General features: G+C 40.0%; 1 protein-coding gene and 1 long non-coding RNA gene across 2 annotated transcripts; one reads left to right on the top strand and one right to left on the bottom strand.

Moving 5' to 3' along the window:
• Positions 1-834: 834 nt before the first annotated feature.
• On the top strand, positions 835-18,309 carry LOC120995843 (DNA dC->dU-editing enzyme APOBEC3-like). The gene is made up of 4 exons (XM_040425291.1): positions 835-926; positions 4,261-4,820; positions 16,176-16,227; positions 17,329-18,309. Exons 2-4 carry the CDS (start codon positions 4,272-4,274, stop codon positions 17,505-17,507), a joined length of 780 nt encoding a protein of 259 aa, XP_040281225.1. The 5' UTR covers positions 835-926; positions 4,261-4,271; the 3' UTR covers positions 17,508-18,309.
• LOC120995844 lies at positions 18,117-21,489 on the bottom strand. Its single transcript, XR_005777684.1, has 2 exons — positions 19,093-21,489; positions 18,117-19,016 (listed from the first exon to the last, which is right to left on the bottom strand). It is a non-coding gene; the product is annotated as an uncharacterized LOC120995844 (long non-coding RNA).
• Between the last annotated feature and the right edge of the window lie 884 nt (positions 21,490-22,373).

Here is a 22,373-nt window from a genome sequence, read left to right as displayed (position 1 = left end):
GCTTCAAAAAGCGGAAATTCACATTTTTGTACCATAGTTTGTAAACGCTATAACTTTTACCCAAACCATTTTTTTTGTACCCAAACATTTTTTTTTATCAAGGACATGTAGAACAATAAATTTAGAGCAAAATTTATATATGGATCTCGTTTTTTTTGCAAAATTTTACAACTGAAAGTGAAAAATGTCATTTTTTTGCAAAAAAATCGTTAAATTTCTATTAATAACAAAAAAAGTTAAAATGTCAGCAGCAATGAAATACCACCAAATGAAAGCTCTATTAGTGAGAAGAAAAGGAGGTAAAATTCATTTGGGTGGTAAGTTGCATGACCGAGCAATAAACGGTGAAAGTAGTGTAGGTCAGAAGTGTAAAAAGTGGCCTGGTCTTTCAGGGTGTTTAAGCACTGGGGGCTGAGGTGGTTAAGCAAGGAAATAACCACACAGACTCGCTGTTTCTCATCTCCAGCTCCATTGAACAGACCCCCTCAGAGAGGTCCTATAACATCATTGCTCATATATTAACAGTTGTTAAAGGAACTCCTAGAGGCAGAAAGCAGAGGGAGCACTGTGGTCTTCTGTAAGATGGCCACCCTGTTGGCAGGACTGTGTAAGAGTTGATTGAGGATTTATATATCCTCTGTAGTCCTATAGCTGTGACCTGAGCGTGGACAGACACTCAGATTGCAGCAATAGGAGGAGGAGATATAAATCCACATGTCCCCAGACACCCTGTTTGCCAGGGGGTGGCTGGCGCGCTGAAAGCAAAGGGGAGTTTGATCCTGAAAGCAGCTCATGAGAGCTGCAGAACTGACTGAGGACAGAGTGCATTTAGAGGGAGGGGACATCTGACGAGGATCATCATGTGACTCCTCTCTGCTCTTTGTTCAGTGAACGGCCTGCCAGTGCTCCAAACCTGCTGCTACTAGGTAGGACTTTTAGGGAAAGGGGGGGGGGGGGGGGGGGAGTATGGGTAACCTATCCCACTGCATGCCTATACAGTAGGATACGTTACAGCCTTCTGCAAGGATGACTTGGACTTTAACATCATGTAGTCAACATGGTGAAAGAAATCATGACTCATTAGATCAGACCACCTAGTTTGATTATTCAGTGGTCTAGTTACGATACTCGGCTCCATTTAAGGCTACTTTCACACTCGCGTTTTGTGCAGATCCGTCATGGACGGATCCGTTCAGATAATGCAACCGTCTGCATCCGTTCAGAACGGATCCATTTGTATTATCTTTAACATAGCCAAAATGGATCCGTCTTGAACATCATTGAAAGTCAATGAAGGACGGATCCGTTTTCTATTGTGCCAGATTGTGTCAGTGAAAACGGATCCGTCCCCATTGACTTACATTGTGTGGATCAGACGGACACCAAAACGCTGCAAGCAGCGTTTTGGTGTCCGTGTCCAAAGCGGAATGGAGACTGAACTGATGCATTCTGAGCGGATCCCTTTCCATTCAGAATGCATTAAGAATGCAAACTGATCCGTTTTGGACCGCTTGTGTGAGCCCTGAACGGATCTCACAAACAGAAAGCCAAAACGCAAGTCTGAAAGTAGCCTTAGGCTCCTGGACAGGGGTCAGCATGGGCATTCTCACAGCTCTGCAGCAAGCTGCAATGCATTGTGTCTTTTGGCATCTTTCTATCATACTCAACAAATGCCTGTGACCAATCAGATACATATAAAACCTGCACCAGCTTCTCTCAAAGATCCACACTAGCATATCCTAAATCCAGATACTTGAAGCAGAGAAATATGATCTTAACTTTCTTACTTTTTATTTAAAAACGTGCATAACAAAGATTAAAATTAATGCGCAACCTGAGTTTTTTTTTTTTTTTTTTCCATGTAACTATCTGTATTTAAAAAATGTATAGAATCCTTCAATTTTCACACTGGCCTCTAGGTCTAATAGGTCAGGATTTCATGTTCTCTGCGGGTAACTTTTAAGTAGCCATTATCATTATCACCACAGGCAGAATTACAATGACAAGTAACACCTCTGTATAGATAAGACAGAATCCATCATTCACAATAGGTGATATCACAGTTTAACATCTCCCTCTGAACAGGTCACAGAGAATGCTTAGAAAACTATCCCATAGATGTCTATGGGACTTCTCCAGCTCTCAAAGGACAGGAAGTCTTAAAAATTTTTAGGCCTAGCGGCTAGTGTGAAATGTGCAGGATTATATGCAATATTTTAAAAAATTGAAAAAATTTTCTAATGACACATTGCCTTTAAAAATGTAGGCCTGTTTTTTTCATCAGTTGGTTAAATCCAGAACATGATTCAAATTTAACTTGTATATGACCACACTCTGTACATTTACAGTGGCTTGGTGCTGGGCTTTAATCAGCAGGCTGGTTGATGGGAAGACAGTAGTTTATTATTGCTTCTACGTTCTCTTTTCCCGAATACATAGTCCTCAGCGAGTGTTGAGGTGAAGAGGGGATACAACAATGCAGACCCAGATCAGCTCTGCCTATGATAAATGTCCGCACAGGGGGCTGTTTTCCAGTGTATTGAGGGCTCCTTTGCATGTCCCAGTTACAGTGCAAAAAAATAAAAAGTAAAAAATATAAAGCTGCCCCATTCATACAAAACTATACATGTTATATATCATAGTGACCAAAATAAAATTGGTAAACTGTTTAAATAATTATTTTGGTGTTAATTTGTAAGTTTAAAATATAAGGAGCTACATTTACAAGTACTAATAAACAGCCCTCTGTATGTGTCACATAGAAGCCATCACAAAGATTATTAGATATTATTAGGTACCAATTAACAAGCACCTGTGCTAAGTCTCAAAAAGGTGTCTGGTCATTGAAGCATTTTCGGGTCCGGTGATTAGTAGTGTTAAAGGGAACCTGTCACCAGTTTTATGGTGTCCTAACTAAGGGCAACATAAATAAGTGACTGATTCTCTTAGCAAAATGCTGGGTCACTTTGTTTAATTGACCCAGTCAATCTGCCAACATCTTGTATTGAAAAGCTCCAGCTCATAATGATGAGTCCTGAATATTCATGAGCTCCTGACTCTCCCTGCCTACCTGCTGCTGATTGACAGTTATTTTCCATATGAATCAGCAGCAGGTGGGCAGGGGAGTGGATATAGCTCTGAATAAAAAAACGCTGGACTCAAATGAGCTCATTAGCATGCGGCATGTGGCATCTTTGTGTGTATATTATGAGGTAACCATCTGTCACACCAGTAAGTGAATACATCTAAGGCACTTTTTAGTAGTTAATGATTGTATATAATTAGTTAGATTATAATCAAATATCCACATGACAGGTTCCCTTTAAGCGCGAATATTCGAATCGCAAATATCGCCACATATTTATAATATAGTGCTATATATTCGTATTCGCGAATAGTGTTGATTGCAAATATTCTAATCGCAAATTTCTCTGCACTTAGCAACATCCCTAGCAACCAATAGTAAAGTTGCCTACCCCTTAGTGTTGATCGCGAATATTCTAATCGCTATTTTTTTTCGCAAATAAATTACATTGCCGATTTTTGCAATCAACTTAAATAATGACTGGAGATCACGAATTCTCGAATTTGCTAATTTATGGCGAATATTCGGCCAAAAATGTGCGAAATATCGCAAATTTGAATATTGCCTATGCCGCTCATCACTAGTGATTAGGGATGAGCGATTAAACAAGTGGTACCTTAGAACTGAACCAGAGTTTGGGAAATGTTTTTTTACAGTTGAAATCAATTTATAAAGTTATTAAGCGAAGTCCCGCGAAACTTCACGAAGTAATAACTTTGGCTCATCTGAGCCAATACATTCTAATACTGTACGGAGCGCTTTCTCCGTACAGTATTGTAACTAAGTTTTATGCGAATCGACTTCGGATGTTTCATCCAAAGTCGATTCGCTCATCCCTACAGGTGATTAAGGGGTTAAAATTTGAAATCGACATGCAGTTTAACAGATTTGTTTAATTTTATCCACTTTTCTACTTCTGTAAAACACTGCGGATTTTCTATACACAACTCCACTGTGCAATACCTGCAGCCTTTAAGTCATGTGTGGCTGTACTTTCTTCACCTTTGAAAGGTCCACAGACCATGAGAGATTTGCAGCATTTGGCAAGGTGCGGGATTTGTAGAATAAAAATGCAGGGGATAAATACCAATGTAAGATAAACTTTGTAATGTATCAAAAAGTTGATTGCGAATGTATAGTTTTATTGACATGTATCAAATTCTTATTTCTTGCAGTTATATGAGACATGACGATATTTATCAGAAATTTTTTATCAGAAGAAGAATTTGATGATAATTTTAATACTATAGATCTGGTTAAAAAAACATTAGTCTGCTTTAGCCTGGAGGACAAGAAACCACTATGGAAGCTATGGGGTTATGCATACAATGACCCAAAAGTGGAGCATGCTGAAACAATTGTTTTACGAGAGCTCAAAAAATATTTGGGATTGAATCCTACAAAAAAAGACTCTCAATATAAAATCACATTTTACGCATCTTACAGTCCCTGCCTTACCTGTTGTGAAGAAATATGCAAATTTCTCAATAATAACAATGAAAAAGTAATCATGAAACTGAATATTTCCAGATTCTATAATTTTCATGATTATGACAATAAAATCTGTTTAAAAATTCTGGGAAAATATGGAGTGCAAATTAAAATGATGGATATGGAAGATTATAAGGCATGCTTTTATCTTTTTGTGGATCCAAAAGTGAAATTCCAACCCTGCGAAGAATTAGATGTTCAGTGTGAAAGAAATGAAATTGATCTGGATCATCTCTGGAGTGAGGTAGAGTTCTGCATATGTGTGAACAGAACTGCAGCACAGTAGGAACTATGGGAGAGATTTATCAAGACTGGGGCTTTCTGTGCCTGTCTTTATATCCTCTGCACTGCCGCACACCTGGTCTAAAATTAGGCGCATCCTCCTGCAGTCTGTGCGCCTAACCAGAAATCTAAGACAACTCAAAGCTACTGTAGATTGGTGGCTCCATTTACGCCAGAAAACTGGCATAAATGAAGAAAAATTTAGAAAGGTGGCGAGGATGGCAAAAAAGGGGAGCTGAGACAATAAAAAAAAACTTTAAAGTCTTTCAGGCGTAAAGGGAATGATTAATCTCCCCCTGTGCTGTGTACACAATGAAAAGGCTTGTCCTTGTCCAGAAGTCCTTATATGTGATAACACAAAATGTGTTTGGGTGGCTCACCTGATTGTTACCATGTATTGGGTGCTCAAAGTCTATCTGATTCACCCAATCAGTATAGTTCAAAAATGTAGTATATCTACATAAACGAGCACTCCTCACCTGGTTTTACGCAGAGCAAATATTTATTTAGTTAAAATGAGTTATAAAAAAATGTTTCAATACAAAAAATTGTAGGAATATAGAAAAGTACATGTAAATAAATAAATATATAAATAGATAGATCGCGTGATCAAAAGGTATGGCAGTTCCTTTAACCCCTTAGTGACCACCCATACGTGTTTTTACGGCGGTCACTAAGGGGCCTTAGGCTGGGCCGCCGCGTTTTTACGGTGGCCCAGTCTAAGCGCTGCACGGCTCCCCCGTGCTGCGGGGAGCGCGGACCTGGCTCTCACATGAGAGCAGGGTCCCTGCTCTAACAGCCCGGACTGGCAGGAGTGCCGATCCGGGCTGATTAACCCTTTACATGCCGGGCGCAATGGCGCCCGCTGCATGTAAAGTGGTGACAGAGGGAGCGGTCTCCCTCTGTCTCCCATCAGCACCCCAAAAATGCGATCACGGGGTGCTGATGTGTTGGGAAGCTTACCTTGCTTCCGATCAGGGCCCCGAGGCAGTCTTCCATTACTTCCAGCAGGCTGTGCCTCTCTGGCGCAGCCTGCTGGTCAATGTTTGAATAGCATTGCTATTGAAATGCAATGCATTATAGAGATAATGCATTACATTTTAAAAGCAATCAAAATACTGTATATTATAGTCCCCTTGTGGGACTATTAAGTAGTAAAAAAAAATAGAAAAAAAAATACACATTTATTAAATAAAAAAAATTACATAAAATAAAAAAAATATGCTTTTTTTCCATTGAAAATACGCTTTTCAATGAAAAAAATTGCAAAAAGAAAATATCCCCCATATGTTTGGTATTGCCGCGTCCGTACCGACCGGGACTACATAAATATTACATAAATTATCCCCTATGGTGAACGCCGTAAAAAAAAAAAAGACAGAATTTCGAATTTATTCTTAGTTTCCACCGAAAAAAACGTAATAACAAGCGATCAAAAAGCGTCATTTACTCCAAAATCATACCAATGAAAAATACAAGTCGTCTTTCAAAAATCAAGCCCTCACACAATTCCATATAAAAAAATAAAAAAAAGTTATAGGTCTTGTGAAGTGGCAATGCAAAATCATTTTTTTGGTAATAAAAGGGGTTTTATTGCAAAAAAAGTTGTAAAACGTAAACAAAATTATAAGTATTTAGTATCACTGTAATCGTACTGACCCAGAGAATAAAGATATTATGTTATTTGTACCAAAAAATGAACGCCATAAAATTTATAATGTAAAAACGCAGTGGCAGTATTGCTATTTTTCCCCATCTCCCTCCCAGAAAGAGTTAATAAAAGTTAATCAGTTATGTGTACCCCAAAATGGCGCCATTAAAAACTACAACTTGTCCCATAAAAAACAAGCCCTCATAAAGCTATATAGACGAAAAAATACAAAAGTTATAGCTCTTGGAACGAGACCATGAAAAAAGGAAGAAAAACGCTTGGTCATAAAGGCCCAAACAGGCTTGGTCACTAAGGGGTTAAATGTTCAGTTGATAGTAGTACTTCCCATATGAGACACATAAATGTAATTCAATCTTCCCCCAATTCAGCATAGAAGTACAGAATAGTGCAAACAATAGTGCAAAAAAGTGTAATAATGTTTGAAAGATATGAAAATATAAAAAATATATAAAAAAAATATATAAAAAAGCAGTGTCTAATCTGTTTGGTCGACAGATTTTGTGAATATATAAACTTGTGTTTTATGAGTAGATAGGTCATATTACTAATGTTTCCTAGATCATTGGAACTCTGCAATAACCACTAACATCCTAAATAACACCATTGGGAGATTGTGCAGCATTACGCTTTAGGAACCCAGCGATATATTGCTGGCAACATTAATAATCATAGAAGGACATTACTTTGTTATATATTATCAACTAAAGGAATAAGGACTGCAGAAGTACCATAGAGAGGACGCTTTATGCCCACCAGAACAATCTACTCATAAAACACAAGTTTATATATTCACTTAGGCTACTTTCACACTTGCGGCAGAGTGATCCGGCAAGCAGTTCTGTCGCCGGAATTGCCTGCCGGATCCGTCAAAATCAACATTACCGGACATTTTTCATGCAAGTGATCCGTCGTTCCGTCAAGGGAAATTCAAGCCGGATCCGTCAATCCGTTGCATACAGTAGACACTTTTTGACGGATCCATTTTCTTCCGTTTTTAAACGGAAAGACGGATCCGGTATTCAAATTTTGGAGATAAAAAGATGCAATCTGTTAAGCAAATACTACAAGTGGCTATAAAAGAAAACCGAAGGTCACTTACCACTCAGAAGTTCCTTCTGCAGATTGCAAAGACTTACCACTCAGAAGTTCCTTCTGCAGATTGCAAAGATGATGCCGGACCATATTCAGTTTGGATTTCAGGCTCTAATTCTGGTTTCGCGCTGGAGAAGACGTCTTCGAGCCATACGGCGTAGAAGGCGTCACTATTGGGTGCATCCAATAACCTCTGCAAGAATAAGAAGGGGAGTTTTTGAAACTCTGTTTCCCGAATTGAGAAATTATCCTGAAAAATTATTTAACTACTTACGGATGACGGTAGAAAGTTTTGATGATCTTTTACAACGGGTGTCACCTCACATTCAAAGACAAGACACCACTTTCCGCCGCTGTGTTTCCCCAGCAGAACGCCTATTGTTGACCATAAGGTAAAGTACATACTTATTATACTGTATATAGTACCAATTAATTTCTGTCTAAATTTTTTAAAGCTGCTCTTTGGTAGTGTGAAACTATAAAAGTTTTTGAACCAAAATTTTTCTAAATTTTTCTGTGATCATTGTACAAAGTGCCTAATTTTGGCCACAATTGATGCTCAGCATTATTATTTTTAATTCTACATCTTGTATGTTAAAGTTTTAATCCATATAATGTTCAAACGATGTAATGAACTGTGATCAATATCGGTCACCCTGGAGAAGAAACCTTTATTGTTATTTATTTACAAAAAGTTTTATTGGCCACATAAAAAATCTTGTCCAAAGAAAAATATTGATAAAAAGGTCCCATAGAATTGTGTCCGATTGATATACCTTGTATATTATGTTTTTTTAAAAATCTAATACCTTAATTTTTTTATTTAGGTTTCTTGCAAGTGGAGAAAGTTTCAGCTCACTCCATTTTCAGTTTCGCCTTGGCATATCGATTGTTTCCATAATTGTGAAGGAGACATGCCGTGTTTTGTGGGATCAACTTCATGATGAATTTATTCCACATCCAACTAGACAGCATTGGACCGAAATTGCCGAAATTTTTTGGGACATTTGTCAGTTTCCCAACTGCATAGGTGCGGTTGACGGGAAACATATTAGAATAATCAAGCCCCAAGGAACCGGATCAGAGTTTTACAACTACAAGAAATATTTTTCAATAATCCTAATGTCCATCGCAGATGCACAATATCATTTTGTTGCCGACGACGTAGGGGCCTATGGACGCACCAACGATTCCATGGTATTTAAAAATTCTTATATGGGCCGTAGTCTACAGTTGCGGTCAAAAGTTTTGAGAATTACATAAATATTTGAAATTGGAAAAGTTGCTGCTTAAGTTTTTATGATAGCAATTTGCATATACTCCAGAATGTTATGAAGAGTGATCAGATGAATTGCATAGTCCTTCTTTGCCATGAAAATTAACTTAATCCCAAAAAAACCTTTCCACTGCATTTCATTGCTGTCATTAAAGGACCTGCTGAGATCATTTCAGTAATCGTCTTGTTAACTCAGGTGAGAATGTTGACGAGCACAAGGCTGGAGATCATTATGTCAGGCTGATTGGGTTAAAATGGCAGACTTGACATGTTAAAAGGAGGGTGATGCTTGAAATCATTGTTCTTCCATTGTTAACCATGGTGACCGCGTGCAGCCATCATTGCGTTGCATAAAAATGGCTTCACAGGCAAGGATATTGTGGCTACTAAGATTGCACCTCAATCAACAATTTATAGGATCATCAAGAACTTCAAGGAAAGAGGTTCAATTCTTGTTAAGAAGGCTTCAGGGCGTCCAAGAAAGTCCAGCAAGCGCCAGGATTGTCTCCTAAAGAGGATTCAGCTGCGGGATCGGAGTGCCACCAGTGCAGAGCTTGCTCAGGAATGGCAGCAGGCAGATGTGAGCGCATCTGCACGCACAGTGAGGCGAAGACTTTTGGAAGATGGCCTGGTGTCAAGAAGGGCAGCAAAGAAGCCACTTCTCTCCCAAAAAATCATCAGGGACAGATTGATCTTCTGCATAAAGTATGGTAAATGGACTGCTGAGGACTGGGGCAAAGTCATATTCTCAGATGAGGCCTCTTTACGATTGTTTGGGGCATCTGGAAAAAGGCTTGTCCGGAGAAGAAAAGGTGAGCGCTACCATCAGTCCTGTGTCATGCCAACAGTAAAGCATCCTGAGACCATTCATGTGTGGGGTTGCTTCTCATCCAAGGGAGTGGGCTCACTCACAATTTTGCCCAAAAGCACAGCCATGAATAAAGAATGGTACCAAAACACCCTCTAACAGCAACTTCTTCCAACAATCCAACAACAGTTTGGTGAAGAACAATGCATTTTCCAGCACGATGGAGCACCGTGCCATAAGGCAAAACTGATAACAAAGTGGCTCGGGGACCAAAACGTTGACATTTTGGGTCCATGGCCTGGAAACTCCCCAGATCTTAATCCCATTGAGAACTTGTGGTCAATCCTCAAGAGGCGGGTGGACAAACAAAAACCCACTAATTCTGACAAACTCCAAGAAGTGATTATGAAAGAATGGGTTGCTATCAGTCAGGAATTGGCCCAGAAGTTGATTGAGAGCATGCCCAGTTGAATTGCAGAGGTCCTGAAAAAGAAGGGCCAACACTGCAAATGATGACTCTTTGCATAAATGTCATGTAATTGTCGATAAAAGCCTTTGAAACGCATGAAGTGCGTGTAATTATATTTCACTACAACACAGAAACAACTGAAACAAAGATCTAAAAGCAGTTTAGCAGCAAACTTTGTGAAAACTAATATTTGTGTCATTCTCAAAACTTTTGGCCATGACTGTATATAACAGACAATTTGATTTCCCTCTGCCTCAACCACTGCCAGGTACTGATGCCCCACCCATGCCGTTTGTATTGGTTGGTGATGAGGCCTTCCAAGTGTGTGGAAATCTTCTGAAACCGTATTCAAGCCGCGGATTAGATTTAAAAAAAACGCACATACAACTACTGCTTGACCAGGGCTCGAAGAATGGTTGAATGTACATTTGGAATTTTATGAATAATACAGCAACATATAAAAGGAAATTGAACACATTAGTAAAAAAAGGGAAACTGAGAGGTATCCTTTCTGGTGAGGAGGCACTATTCATAAACAACCAGTGCCTCAGGATACCCATGTTTTACTATTTACCCAAAATTCACAAGTGTCAATCCAACCCCCCGGGAAGACCTATAGTCTCAGGGATTGAGGGTTTGACCTCAAACCTCTCAAAATACGTGGATATCTTACTACAGAAATATGTACAGGAGCTACCAGCCTATATAAAGGACACCAAGCATATCCTACAATTATTAAATAACATTGAATGGTGTGATAACTATATTATGGGCACCCTGGATGTTACCTCGCTGTATACCATCATAGAAAATACAAAGGGTAGGGAGGCAACAGAATATTTTTTAAGGAAGAATGGAAAGATACCCGATGAACAGGTGGACTTCATAGGACAATGTATTAACTTTATTTTTAGTATGAAAATGAATTTTACCTCCAGACATGGGGGACCGCTATGGGGACTCGATTCGCGCCGAGTTTCGCCAATCTATATGTTGGTAGGTGGGAGGAGCTTACCATCTGTCCATCTGGGGGACTCGGTGCGGATCTAGTCCTCTGGAAAAGATTTATTGATGATGTGGTTTTTATTTGGAAAGGAGGGGAATCTCGCCTGCACCAATTTTTTGATAATTTAAATAAAAATGAATTTTATCTGCACTTCACATCAACATGGAGCCGAGAACAGATCAATTTTCTAGATCTGACGATTTTTATAGAGAAGGGCAAAATACAAACAAGAACATTCCACAAACCAACAGATTGTAATAGCTTCATACCATTGGAAAGCTGCCACCTGTCAACCTGGTTGACGAATATCCCCAGGAGTAAATTTATCAGGACCCGTAGAAACTGTAGCAATATAACACATTTTGAGGAGGAAACAGCAGAGCTCAACAGAAAATTCATCGAAAAAGGTTACAGATTAACTGATCTAGAACCAATAGTAGAGGAAGTGAAAAAATAAGACCGTATTGAACTAATAAAAAAATAAACCAATGAATAGAGAACAAGAATCCCAGTACCAACAATTGGGAACGGAAAGGATAAAATATAAACAAAAATAAAAATAAATACACAAACGAAAATGGAGACACCTTACTCAAAATCCCAATTATAACCAAGTACAGTGAAGGAGATAGGGTCCTCAAACGGATCGTTGGGAGACATTGGGATATCCTAAAACAGGACAAACTGATAGGTGAAAGAATCCCAAATACACCCACTTTCATCTTTAGAAAATCACAAAATTTAGCATACCTAATAGCTCCATCTGTCAAAACTATTCTAAAGAAAAATAACACACAAAACGGAACAAAAATAGGTTTCTCCCCCTGTAAAATGTTCAAAAATTGTAGGGCGACTAGACAATATAACCCAATTTTGGAAATAGGAGATGATCCAACCACTTACAAAATAAAAAATCATATTACCTGTGACACCAAGGGGGTAATATATTTCATCAAATGCCCCTGTCAGAAAATCTATGTCGGCAGAACCAAACGCCAAATGAAAATTTGAATACAGGAGCACATCAGGAATATAAATAAAAAATTTGATGGACATCCATTATCCAAACACTATACAGAATATCATGGCAGTTCATTCACAGGTTCAATCTTTGGTGGCATTGAAAGGGTTAAAATAGATATGAGGGGTGGGAATTATATCCAGCAAATGTCACGTTGTGAAAGTAAGTGGATCTTCAGATTAAAAAGTCTGGCAGCAAAGGGCCTAAATCAGGAAATCAAGTTATTTGCATTCAAATAGAGACATGGACCCTATATAACAATGGGCTGGGATAGCGTAAAGTGAATAGTGGTGTGCCCCTAAGCTTCTGACCAGATACTACAGGAAAGATTATGGGAATGGAAAACCTATTTAACCCCCAGGACTTGTACCATGAACTATCCCTGACGAAGGAACCCGTAGGTTCTGAAACGCGTTGGATGGAGATTTGTCCCTTGGAGGCACCCAGAGCGAAGTTGTGACGTCACACGAAGACACTCCTGAACTCATCCCTGCAGGCTCCTCCACGTGTGCGCTAGCTACCGGCCGGGGCATCGCGCTAGGTGAGAGTTAGAGCAAGAAGCGTACCATCAGATCTATACAGTGCTTCCTGGAACAACGGGATCACACCACATCACGGAACGACTATTCACCAGATACAGGTAGAGATCTCGTAATTAGTGTCCTGTGTATATACATGTAATATTTCTCACCCTCCCCTACCCTCTCTGTATGCCAGCGCCGGTATTATATACATATATATATATATATATATATATATATATATATAGCTATTACCCATCTATCACCGATGAGAGCAGGTTGGACACTCACCCCAATAATAGGCAGCGGCAAACAAGGTGAAAACGTCAGCCTCAGAGATATACCTAACGGCAGCGCAAGTGTCTGTTTCTCAGAAACTTAATTGTTGGTTTAGTATTTAATTGAATCTGCCACAACAACAATAAAAAAAATATTGATGTTCACTATAGGTAGCAGTGACCAACTTCAACCAGACACAAAACCAATTTTGAATGAAAAGTACACATGTGCATTATACTACTGTATACTTACAGCACTCCTCCCGTTCACTGTCATTGAGGTCGTCCCAATTAGCCACTAAAACTTTGCATATCTCAAGCCAGAGGAGCCGGGTAGCATGATAGTCTGCGTGGCGGCGGTCCGTGTGGTCCCACAGTGGTGGTCTGTCCTCCACCATCTGGATGAGGAGTTCATTGTCGATAATACAACCGCCAAATTCCTCCTTATCCGTTCTGGGGGAGCCTCTGGAACCCTAAAAATATAAAAATAATTATAACCTCATGTTTGACAGATTTTCAATTAAAAAGATTCATTGAGGAAATACTCACACGAACACGACCGCCGCGTGCTCCCCGACTTCCTCTGGCTTTTGATTGACGACCTCTATTGGAGTCAACGGGAAGAGCGGCCTGTAATAGAAATAACGATAATACAAATTTCTAATATACAAATCATAATATTGAGCAAAAAAATATATATATTTACCGCTTGCTGTCCTCCACCACCGACTTCCTCCTCTCCAGCGGTCTCTGGGCCGGGGGGCCGGGAGGCCTCTCCTCCACAGATGATGACTGTGTAATAAAAAAATGAAATATTTATAATGCGTTGATAATGTTATAATGCTGAATGCTTCCAATTTTTTTTTACCGTATCATGTCTACGACGACGTCTTGGAGGAGAGGTCCCGGCCTCAGTAGAAGATGATGAGCCTGTAAAAAAAAAAAAAATTTGATTTGAACTAATTATTAACTATTTATTAATACAATAAACCCACACAAATAATACTTACTTGACATTCTTGTCGAAAATGTGTAATATTTCCAATATATAGACTTCTGGCTGGCTTGTCTCTCTGGGTTTCGCTTTTTCTTGCGAGCAGGTCAACAGAGATTTTTTGGTACTTGCAAAATATTTTTTGTAATATTTTTTTGACTACATGAGAAAAAAAGTACTACCTCTAGCATCCCCTATGTACTTGCACCACATGCAGTGCCTATGTAGTTTTGCATAGGCACTGCAGGTGGTGCAAGTACATAGTGGATGCTAGGGGTGGTAGTCAACAGGACTACTACCCCTAGCATCCACTATGTACTTGCACCACATGCAGCACCTATGCAAAACTACATAGGCACTGCATGTGGTGCAAGTACATAGTGGATGCTAGGTGTGGTAGTCAAAAGGACTACCACCCCTAGCATCCACTATGTAATTGCACCACATGCAGTGCCTATGCAAAACTACATAGGCACTGCATGTGGAGCAAGTACATAGTGGATGCTAGGGGTGGTAGTCAAAAGGACTACCACCCCTAGCATCCACTATGTAATTGCACCACATGCAGTGCCTATGCAAAACTACATAGGCACTGCATGTGGAGCAAGTACATAGTGGATGCTAGCATCCCATCCACTGCACCACATGCAGTCCCTATGCAAAAGTACATAGGGCCCCACTGGTGGTACAAGTACATAGTCGATGCTAGGAGTAGTAATCAACAAGACTACTACTCCTAGCATATCTATTTACTACAGCTCCTATGTATAAATACATAGGAGCTGCTTATATTTCTTTTCCCTGCAAAGACAAACAAAAAAAAAAAAAAACTTTCTACTCACCTCGAATGGCGTCCACCCTTCTCCCTCGCAGGCAGGATCGAAGAGAGACAGGAAGGTGACGGCGCCCACAGCTCCTCCTATTCGATTGCGCAGGCGCAGAAAGAAAAGCCGGATCCGTCGATCAGGCAAACAACGGAAATCTTTGCGACGGATCCAGCGTTTTTTTTCTCCATAGGAATGCATTAGAGCCGGATCCGTCGCAAAGATTTCCGTCATTCCGGCAAGTCTTCAGTTTTTTTCGCCAGAGAAAAAACCGTAGCATGTTTTCCGGCATAGAGCCCTTTTGACGGAACTCTATGCCGGAAAACAAAAACGCAAGTGTGAAAGTACCCTTATCTCAGTCCTGATCATCAAAATGACTGAACTGAAGACGTCCTGATGCATCCTGAACAGATTGCTCTCCATTCAGAATGCATGGGGATATGCCTGATCAGTTCTTTTGGGGTATAGAGCCCCTGTGACGGAATTCCGTGCCGGAAATGAAAAACGCTAGTGTGAAAGTACCCTAAATCTGTCCACCAAACAGATTGGACACTGCTTTTTTATATATTTTTTATATTTTCATATCTTTCAAGCATAACTATTGCACTTTTTTGCACTACTGTTTGCACTATTCTGTACTTCTATGCCGAATTGGGGGAAGATTGAATTACATTTATGTGTCTCTGATCATATGGGAAGTACTACTATCAACTGAACATTTAAAGGAACTGCCTACCTTTTGATCACGCGATCTATTTATATATTCTTTTCTATATTCCTACAATTTTTTGTATTAAATTTTTTTTATAACTAATTTTAACTAAATACCTTGCTCTGCGTAAAACGAGGTGAGGAGTGCTCGTCTATATAAATATACTACATTTAAGTCCTTATATGTGCAGCATAAAAAAGGAGAAGGCAGCAGTCAAACTTAACAGAGTTTTCCCTTTAAAAAGTTTAATTATAAGAGCACTTTTATGTACAGCATGATATACTATAAAAGGGTTAAATAAAGCCATCTTGGTGATTAACTGATCATCGTGGATCTGGATTCAGAAACCCTGCAAGGAAAATTTGGACATAAATATAATACATGGACAAACAAGATCTGCCAGAATGAGAGCAGTTCTTTATGGCAACTCTTCACTCTGATGCCATTGGCTAGTAGATGTGGTCCCGGGCATAGGTCTATGTGACCTAACAGGTCATAGGGGAAAGGGTGAGACAACCCCTTTTCAGAAACACTGTACAAAAGCTTACCTATTCAGGAATATAAATTGTGTTATCTTGAGCATTGTTCATACAGTTTCAAAATAGTCAAATGCTAATCAATCTAATATTTTTTGGGGATTTCAGGAATTTCAGGTATTTGAAGACAATTTATTAAGAAGAAAGGGACAGAACTCAGGTAAGTTTAACAGGAGTGATAATTTTTAAGGGGTGTCAAATAGAGCCTCCCCAGTTACATGATGGGCTGTATCTATGCCATGTAACCTATTTGGCCTGTTATCCGCACTTTTTGATGTACTACTTGATGGGCCACAATAAAACATTTGCCACTAACAGCAAATCTATCGTGGTTACCCAGGAAATTTTACTTGTGCTATACTACTATTTAACGTGGGTACACCACAGTAACTCTATATTGTGTACTGTGGATGCACTTTTGGCCAAGAGCTGTACAGACAAGTTGTGCTTGGATGTATGCTGTTTATAGAACTCCCATAATAATCTATAGAGTGGCAAAGTGCATAGTTGACCAGAATTCTTTACAAACGCCTTCTCAACGTTGATGAGCTAGTGAAGAGGAATGGGGGACTCAGGGCCCATTACTAGGTATTATGAGGTCACAGTTGGTGTCTCCAGCGTTCTAACATTTTTTATTTTATTTCATATTTTACTCCCTTCTTAAAGCCATAACTTTTTTGTCTGCTCACCACTCCTTTCTCCAGAATGGTAAAGGAGAGATCACCACGCATGCTCTCTGTTCACTTATATGGGAGTTCCGATAATATCAAAACCAGCTCCATTTTCGGAAGTCCCCTAGAAGCGAAGGGAGAGCACACCATGCATGAAAAGCCACCCCTCCATTCACCTTTATGGGACTGCCGGAAATAGGCCAACCAGCGCTCAGCTATTTTCAGAACTCCCATAGAACTGAATGGAATGGAGGCGGACGGCCGCACATGCTCGGTGCCCTCTCTTTCACTTTTGAGGGGCCGGTTCTGGAGATAGGAGCGGGTCCCAGAGGTGGGACTTGCACCTATCCGACATTGGTGACATATCCTAGAAATATGCTACCAATGTCTGAGATGAGACAACCCCTTTAAATGTTCCTGTTGTTTTTACATCAAGACTACATCTGCCTCATAGAACTCTATAAATAGTGCATAGTATGGGTCATTTTTTTTTTTCTGTACTTTCAGATATATCCTGCAAACTATATAAAAAATGTTGTGCGTGTTGAGTAACCAGCCGGCTAACTTTCAAATGTATTATTTTTTTTAAGCAATATCATTTATTTCTGAGCATTTGTCACCCGGTCACAACAGACTGCAAAAAGATCTTACAACACCGAAAAAGGATGAACAAGAGACGACATCACAAGCAAAGACCCCAGTGAAGTTACCCCAGATAAAAGATATGGATCGCAAAGAGAGATTTAAGAGAAAACTCTCATTTGACTAACCAGATTTTATTTCCAAAGATATTGTACGGTCTATAAAATACAGTGATCCTTCAAGATACAATATTAATTGGTTCCAGGACGACCATTGTATGTTGAAACAATTGTAACTTGAGTCCATAACACTATGGAAAACTATTAATTGGTTCCAAAGACCCAAATGCCATCCCAGAATAAGAGAAGATTTAAGAAACATAAGCAGATAACAGACAGATAAACCGAGTCCGAGTCAGGAATAGGTGCTGGGAGCTGTAAATTACCATACTTTTTATGATGAGGAAAGGAGCTTCGTCAGGGTCCTGTATAGCACACAGTGTACCATGAAAATAACATGGAGCCACCCTTACCTGACATCCAAAGGAGCAGTTCATAGCACAGAAAGAGGGCAACACAGGCATGTAGTACCACTCTGTACTGAAAAGAGGAGCTACTAGAAAACCATTACAGGTGTTTCTATACACAGAGAAATAGACAATTGATTACTTGGATCTGAGTCTTAGACATTGTATGATTTAACATATGATGGCCCAAGAGAAACCATTGTAAGTTGAAAATATTGTATCCTGAGACCATTGTATATTCAGGGATCACTGTAAATTGTATTAAAAAAATTGAATATTAAGCAATTTAGGTACACAAAAATTGTAAATTATTAAAACAGGATATCATACATAACATACAGATTGTCAAAATTTACATCAGTCCCTGTCCCCAGCAAGGATCTCAGGCCCATACACACTACAGTAGCTCCAATTTCATATGAAGCCAATTGCCAGATCTATATGTTTGGTGGGAGAAAACCAGGATAACTGGAGAAAAACTATAAAAATACAAAGAAAAAACATACAGACTCCATACAGATATTGCCCTTGGACTTGGACCTCAGGATAACAGTCATCAACAGTACTAACCACTGAGCCACTTTGTGAAGCCACGGCAATGCGACCAAGTGAAATTTTAAAGCAAATATCAATAACTAATGAGTAAATTTAACACCCCTATCTTGAAAATTACAGACCCTTAATATGGATGACTTTAGCATCTCCAATAACGTTCTAATCTCCTCCTCTCCCTTTCATATTCTATCTATAACCTCCTCTCTAGGTCTCTTACAACTTACTTCCTCTGCCACAAAGCAACAGTTCATGAATTTATCAACTTGTCTTTCCCCGTTTGACACAACCTTCCTTTATTTACTATGAAGACTTCTCATACCTTTCACACTTATAGAAACCTACATGCCATAAATCCCAGCAATTTGCTGACACTAGAATTATCACTGGCCCCAATCTCTTACTCTCTCTTGTCCTGATCTGGCTGCCAATCAACACAACCTTACCCTCAAAATCACCCTGAATGATACTGCTCTCATTACATTCCGACCTTCCCAACACAGTCCATAGCAGCCTTGGCACACACCTGAAACACATTTTCTTCAGGTGTGCTGAACGTTTATGGAGAAAATCACGTATGTCAGCAGATTTTCTTCGTTATACGTTTATTCTTAAAACCTATAGCTTTTCCCTTCACTATCACAATAAGCCTACTTTACTTCTATCATCTTTTGACTATCCAATAACACAAAACAACTCTTTGATACTTTTCACTCCATACTTAGCCCAAAAATGAACATGCCCATTACTAACGTCTGTGCTGAAGCCCTGGCCACTTATTTCAAAGTTAAAACTGATAACATCTGACAGGAAATAATCTCCCAGTGCCCAACTGCCATCAATCACCCTCTCTCCCACACTTCCTTTTGTTGCTCATTTGGCCCTATAACAGTTCAAGTCATCTCCAGGCTCCTCTCTTCTTCTTGCCCAACTACCTTCAATAGTGATCCTATTCCTATTCTATTCCCTGGTTCAGTCCCTCTGCCCAGCTGTTATTAGTTACCTAACCAAAATATTTAAAGGGGTTATCCAAGACTATAACAGACCTCCCACGGTGGCCGACCCACGGTGTTGATCATACTCACCTTGCAGACGTTGCAGGGTTTGGTCTCCATCACACCATGGCTCTTCTCCCTGCTGCACTGAAATCAACATCCTGTTGAAGGAAGGCATGTAACCACTCCAATCACCTTTGACACAAGGGGAGCAAATCACCATTGCAGCCAGCGATTAGCTGGCATGGTCATGTGCCCCCCTGTCAATGGGATGTTGTTTTCAGCCAGCAGGGAGATGAACAGCAGTCTGAAGAGCAATGGCAACCGAACCCAGCGGCAGGAACCAGGTAAGTATGATCACCACTCTCTCAGAAGTCTGTTAAAGTCTTGGATACCCCCTTTAACATCTCCCCTCTCTTTCTTCTGGAACTGTTCCCTGCTCTTTTAAATGTGCTCTACAAAAAAAACTACTTAAAAAAAAAATCATCCTTCTAAACTCCTGGAATTCTTGGTCTACTCTCACCTAACAAGCAACCTCTGCTATCCTGCTTCTTAACCACGTGTCAAGATGATCTCCTGACAGCTAAAAGTAATGGCAACTACTCTGTACTGATTCTTCGCAATCTCTCTGCAGTAAATCACTAACTCCTCCTCAGTAAGCTCCACTCTTATTTCTATACAGTCAATATCAGACAGACTATAGGCTGATTATTTTTTCAGTACCATCTCTTTGCTGATGATACCCAACTATATACTTTCTCACAACATCACCTCAGCAATACTGTAAAACACCAGTGATTGTCTGCCAGATGTCTCTAACATCATGTCTGCTATTTATCTGAAACGAAATCTCCCAAAAATGGAAATTCCTCTCTTTTCACAATCTACTAACTTAGCTAAACCTCATATTTCAATTTCAGTGCTAGTTACTACCATAACTCCTGGACAGCATGACAGCACAGTCTTGGAGTTATGTTTAATTCAGATGTTTCCATTGCTGTCTGTATCCAGTCACTGGCACGCTCATGTTACCTGTACTTCAAGAACATCTCCAGAATCCACCCTTTTCTCACAATAGAAACAGAAATGTTTTCATTTTTGTCTTCTATCTCAACTCATTACGGTCTCCCAGTCACTAAACTTTCTCCTTCAATCTATTCTCTAGCTTGTCTAGCTAAGTCACTTTACTGGTTGCCCATAGACTACAGAATACAAGTCAAACTTACCAGTCTTACCCACAAAACTCTCCACAGTGCTGTACCTCCCTACATATCCTTCGTCATTTCTGTCTAGCATAGTACCTGTGCTCTAGATTCTTTGATCTAGCTGTACTAGCTCTCTGGAATGCACTATACTTTTTGAATTGTAACGGGTTCATTACAAATACACATGGAAGGTGACCCTAACTATAATACTTAACTTTAAATACATTGATTAAAATGAAGCCCATATGGTAGAGAAATGAAAACAAATGAGCAGTAATTGCCAGTGCCCAATAAAAAAAATAGGGAAGGGTCTTAACATTTAGTAGATCTATGGTTTCTGGGGGTCCCCAATATCAGGGAGCTGGGTCTCTTTCCCTAGTTGCCCCTACTTGACCTGAGCTACTCTTTACGCCCAGGTAGCGGAGCACTCACCCTGATAAGGGCGACCCCTCTGAGCCGTCCCTCACAGCTTAATAAGACTAACTGCTGTACCCTATGAAAGAGGCAGCTTCCCAGCTAGGTGCAGAGATTTGTCAGGATATACAGCAGAAGGGTCTCAGATTGAAAGCAATTATCCCGACACAATTCCTTGTAAATAATCCAGATCAGGGGACTGATAGAAAGATCCAGGTATGATTATCACCTGAACCGAACAACATATCCCGCATCGGCTAACTGGTGTTGGGTGACGGCGAGGACCAGAGCATCGATGAGGTTCATTACCTCTGTGATAGTGACATGCATTTCCAACTTTTGTGGGAGCGTGTCCATGTTGGGGGTTCTGAATTCAGTGCAGCGTTTGTGAAGACTATTTCATAATTTGATGTTCTTTGTAATCATCTTGATTTATTTCCTCTATATTTAGTATATATTTCAATAAAATTGAATTTTTTATATATTTTCTTCAGCTTTCATGTTTCTTTTTCACCCTGTCGGGAGTTTGTTTGTAGGTTCATTGTTTTGGTTGGGCCAGGCTGTGAGACATCATTTTGTTTGTTTGTTTTTTACTGTTCTCCTAAAGCCTGGCATACTGTAGATGTTCTATGCTAGGCTTTATCAGAGCAGACAGAGGCAGAGGAGTAATGTGCTATACTGAGCTCCTTCCCTGTACCCGCTCTGTTAAAGCCTTGCATGGTGCAGGGTCTTGTAGAGCAGAGAAAGCAGGCCCAGGGCAAGAGTTCAGCATAGCACATCGCTCAGCTGCCTGTATCAGCTCTGATAAAGCCTGGCATAGCACATCTAATGCCAGTTTTTAGGACAGCAGTGCTGGTACAGGCAAGAGCAGCGATATGCTATGGAGCACCTGGCTGTAGAGTGCTCAATGCAATTTGGGTTGGGTTCATTTCAAGTGGTTGTCCACTTTTATATATTGATGACCTATTCTCAAGACAGGTCATCAATATCAGATCGGCAGGGAGGCTGACTGCCAGCACCCCCGCCAATCACCTGTTTGAAGAGATCGCAGCGGTCAAACAAGAGCTGACTTCTCTTCACTGTTTACCTGCTCACCATCGCAACTGTAGCAGTGAGCAGGTGTAATTACAACTCCGCTATCTCATTCACTTCAATGGGATGGCTCCTTCCTGTTCCAGTGAATAGGTAGGAGCTGTCCCATTGAAGTGAATGGGGACAGATGAGCTGTAATTATACCTGCTTACCGCTGCAGTTACAATGGCAAGCAGTTAAACAGTAAAGACAGCACTCATACGAGTGCTGATTTCTCTTCAAACAGCTGATTGGCGGGGGTGAGTCAATGCTTCATGTAGCCACTGACC

This window comes from Bufo bufo, chromosome 3 (genome assembly GCF_905171765.1).
Source record: "Bufo bufo chromosome 3, aBufBuf1.1, whole genome shotgun sequence".
In the NCBI taxonomy this organism is placed as follows: Eukaryota; Metazoa; Chordata; class Amphibia; order Anura; family Bufonidae; genus Bufo; species Bufo bufo.
This window is presented reverse-complemented; position numbering and strand designations above follow the sequence as displayed.

Coding starts and splice junctions, on each gene's coding strand:
- LOC120995843 (XM_040425291.1), top strand. CDS start 4,272: ATGACGATATTTATCAGAAATTTTTTATCAGAAGAAGAATTTGATGAT. Junction 4,821..16,175: donor TGGATCATCTCTGGAGTGAG/GTAGAGTTCTGC, acceptor TGGGGATTTCAG/GAATTTCAGGTATTTGAAGA. Junction 16,228..17,328: donor AAGAAAGGGACAGAACTCAG/GTAAGTTTAACA, acceptor ATTTTTTTTAAG/CAATATCATTTATTTCTGAG.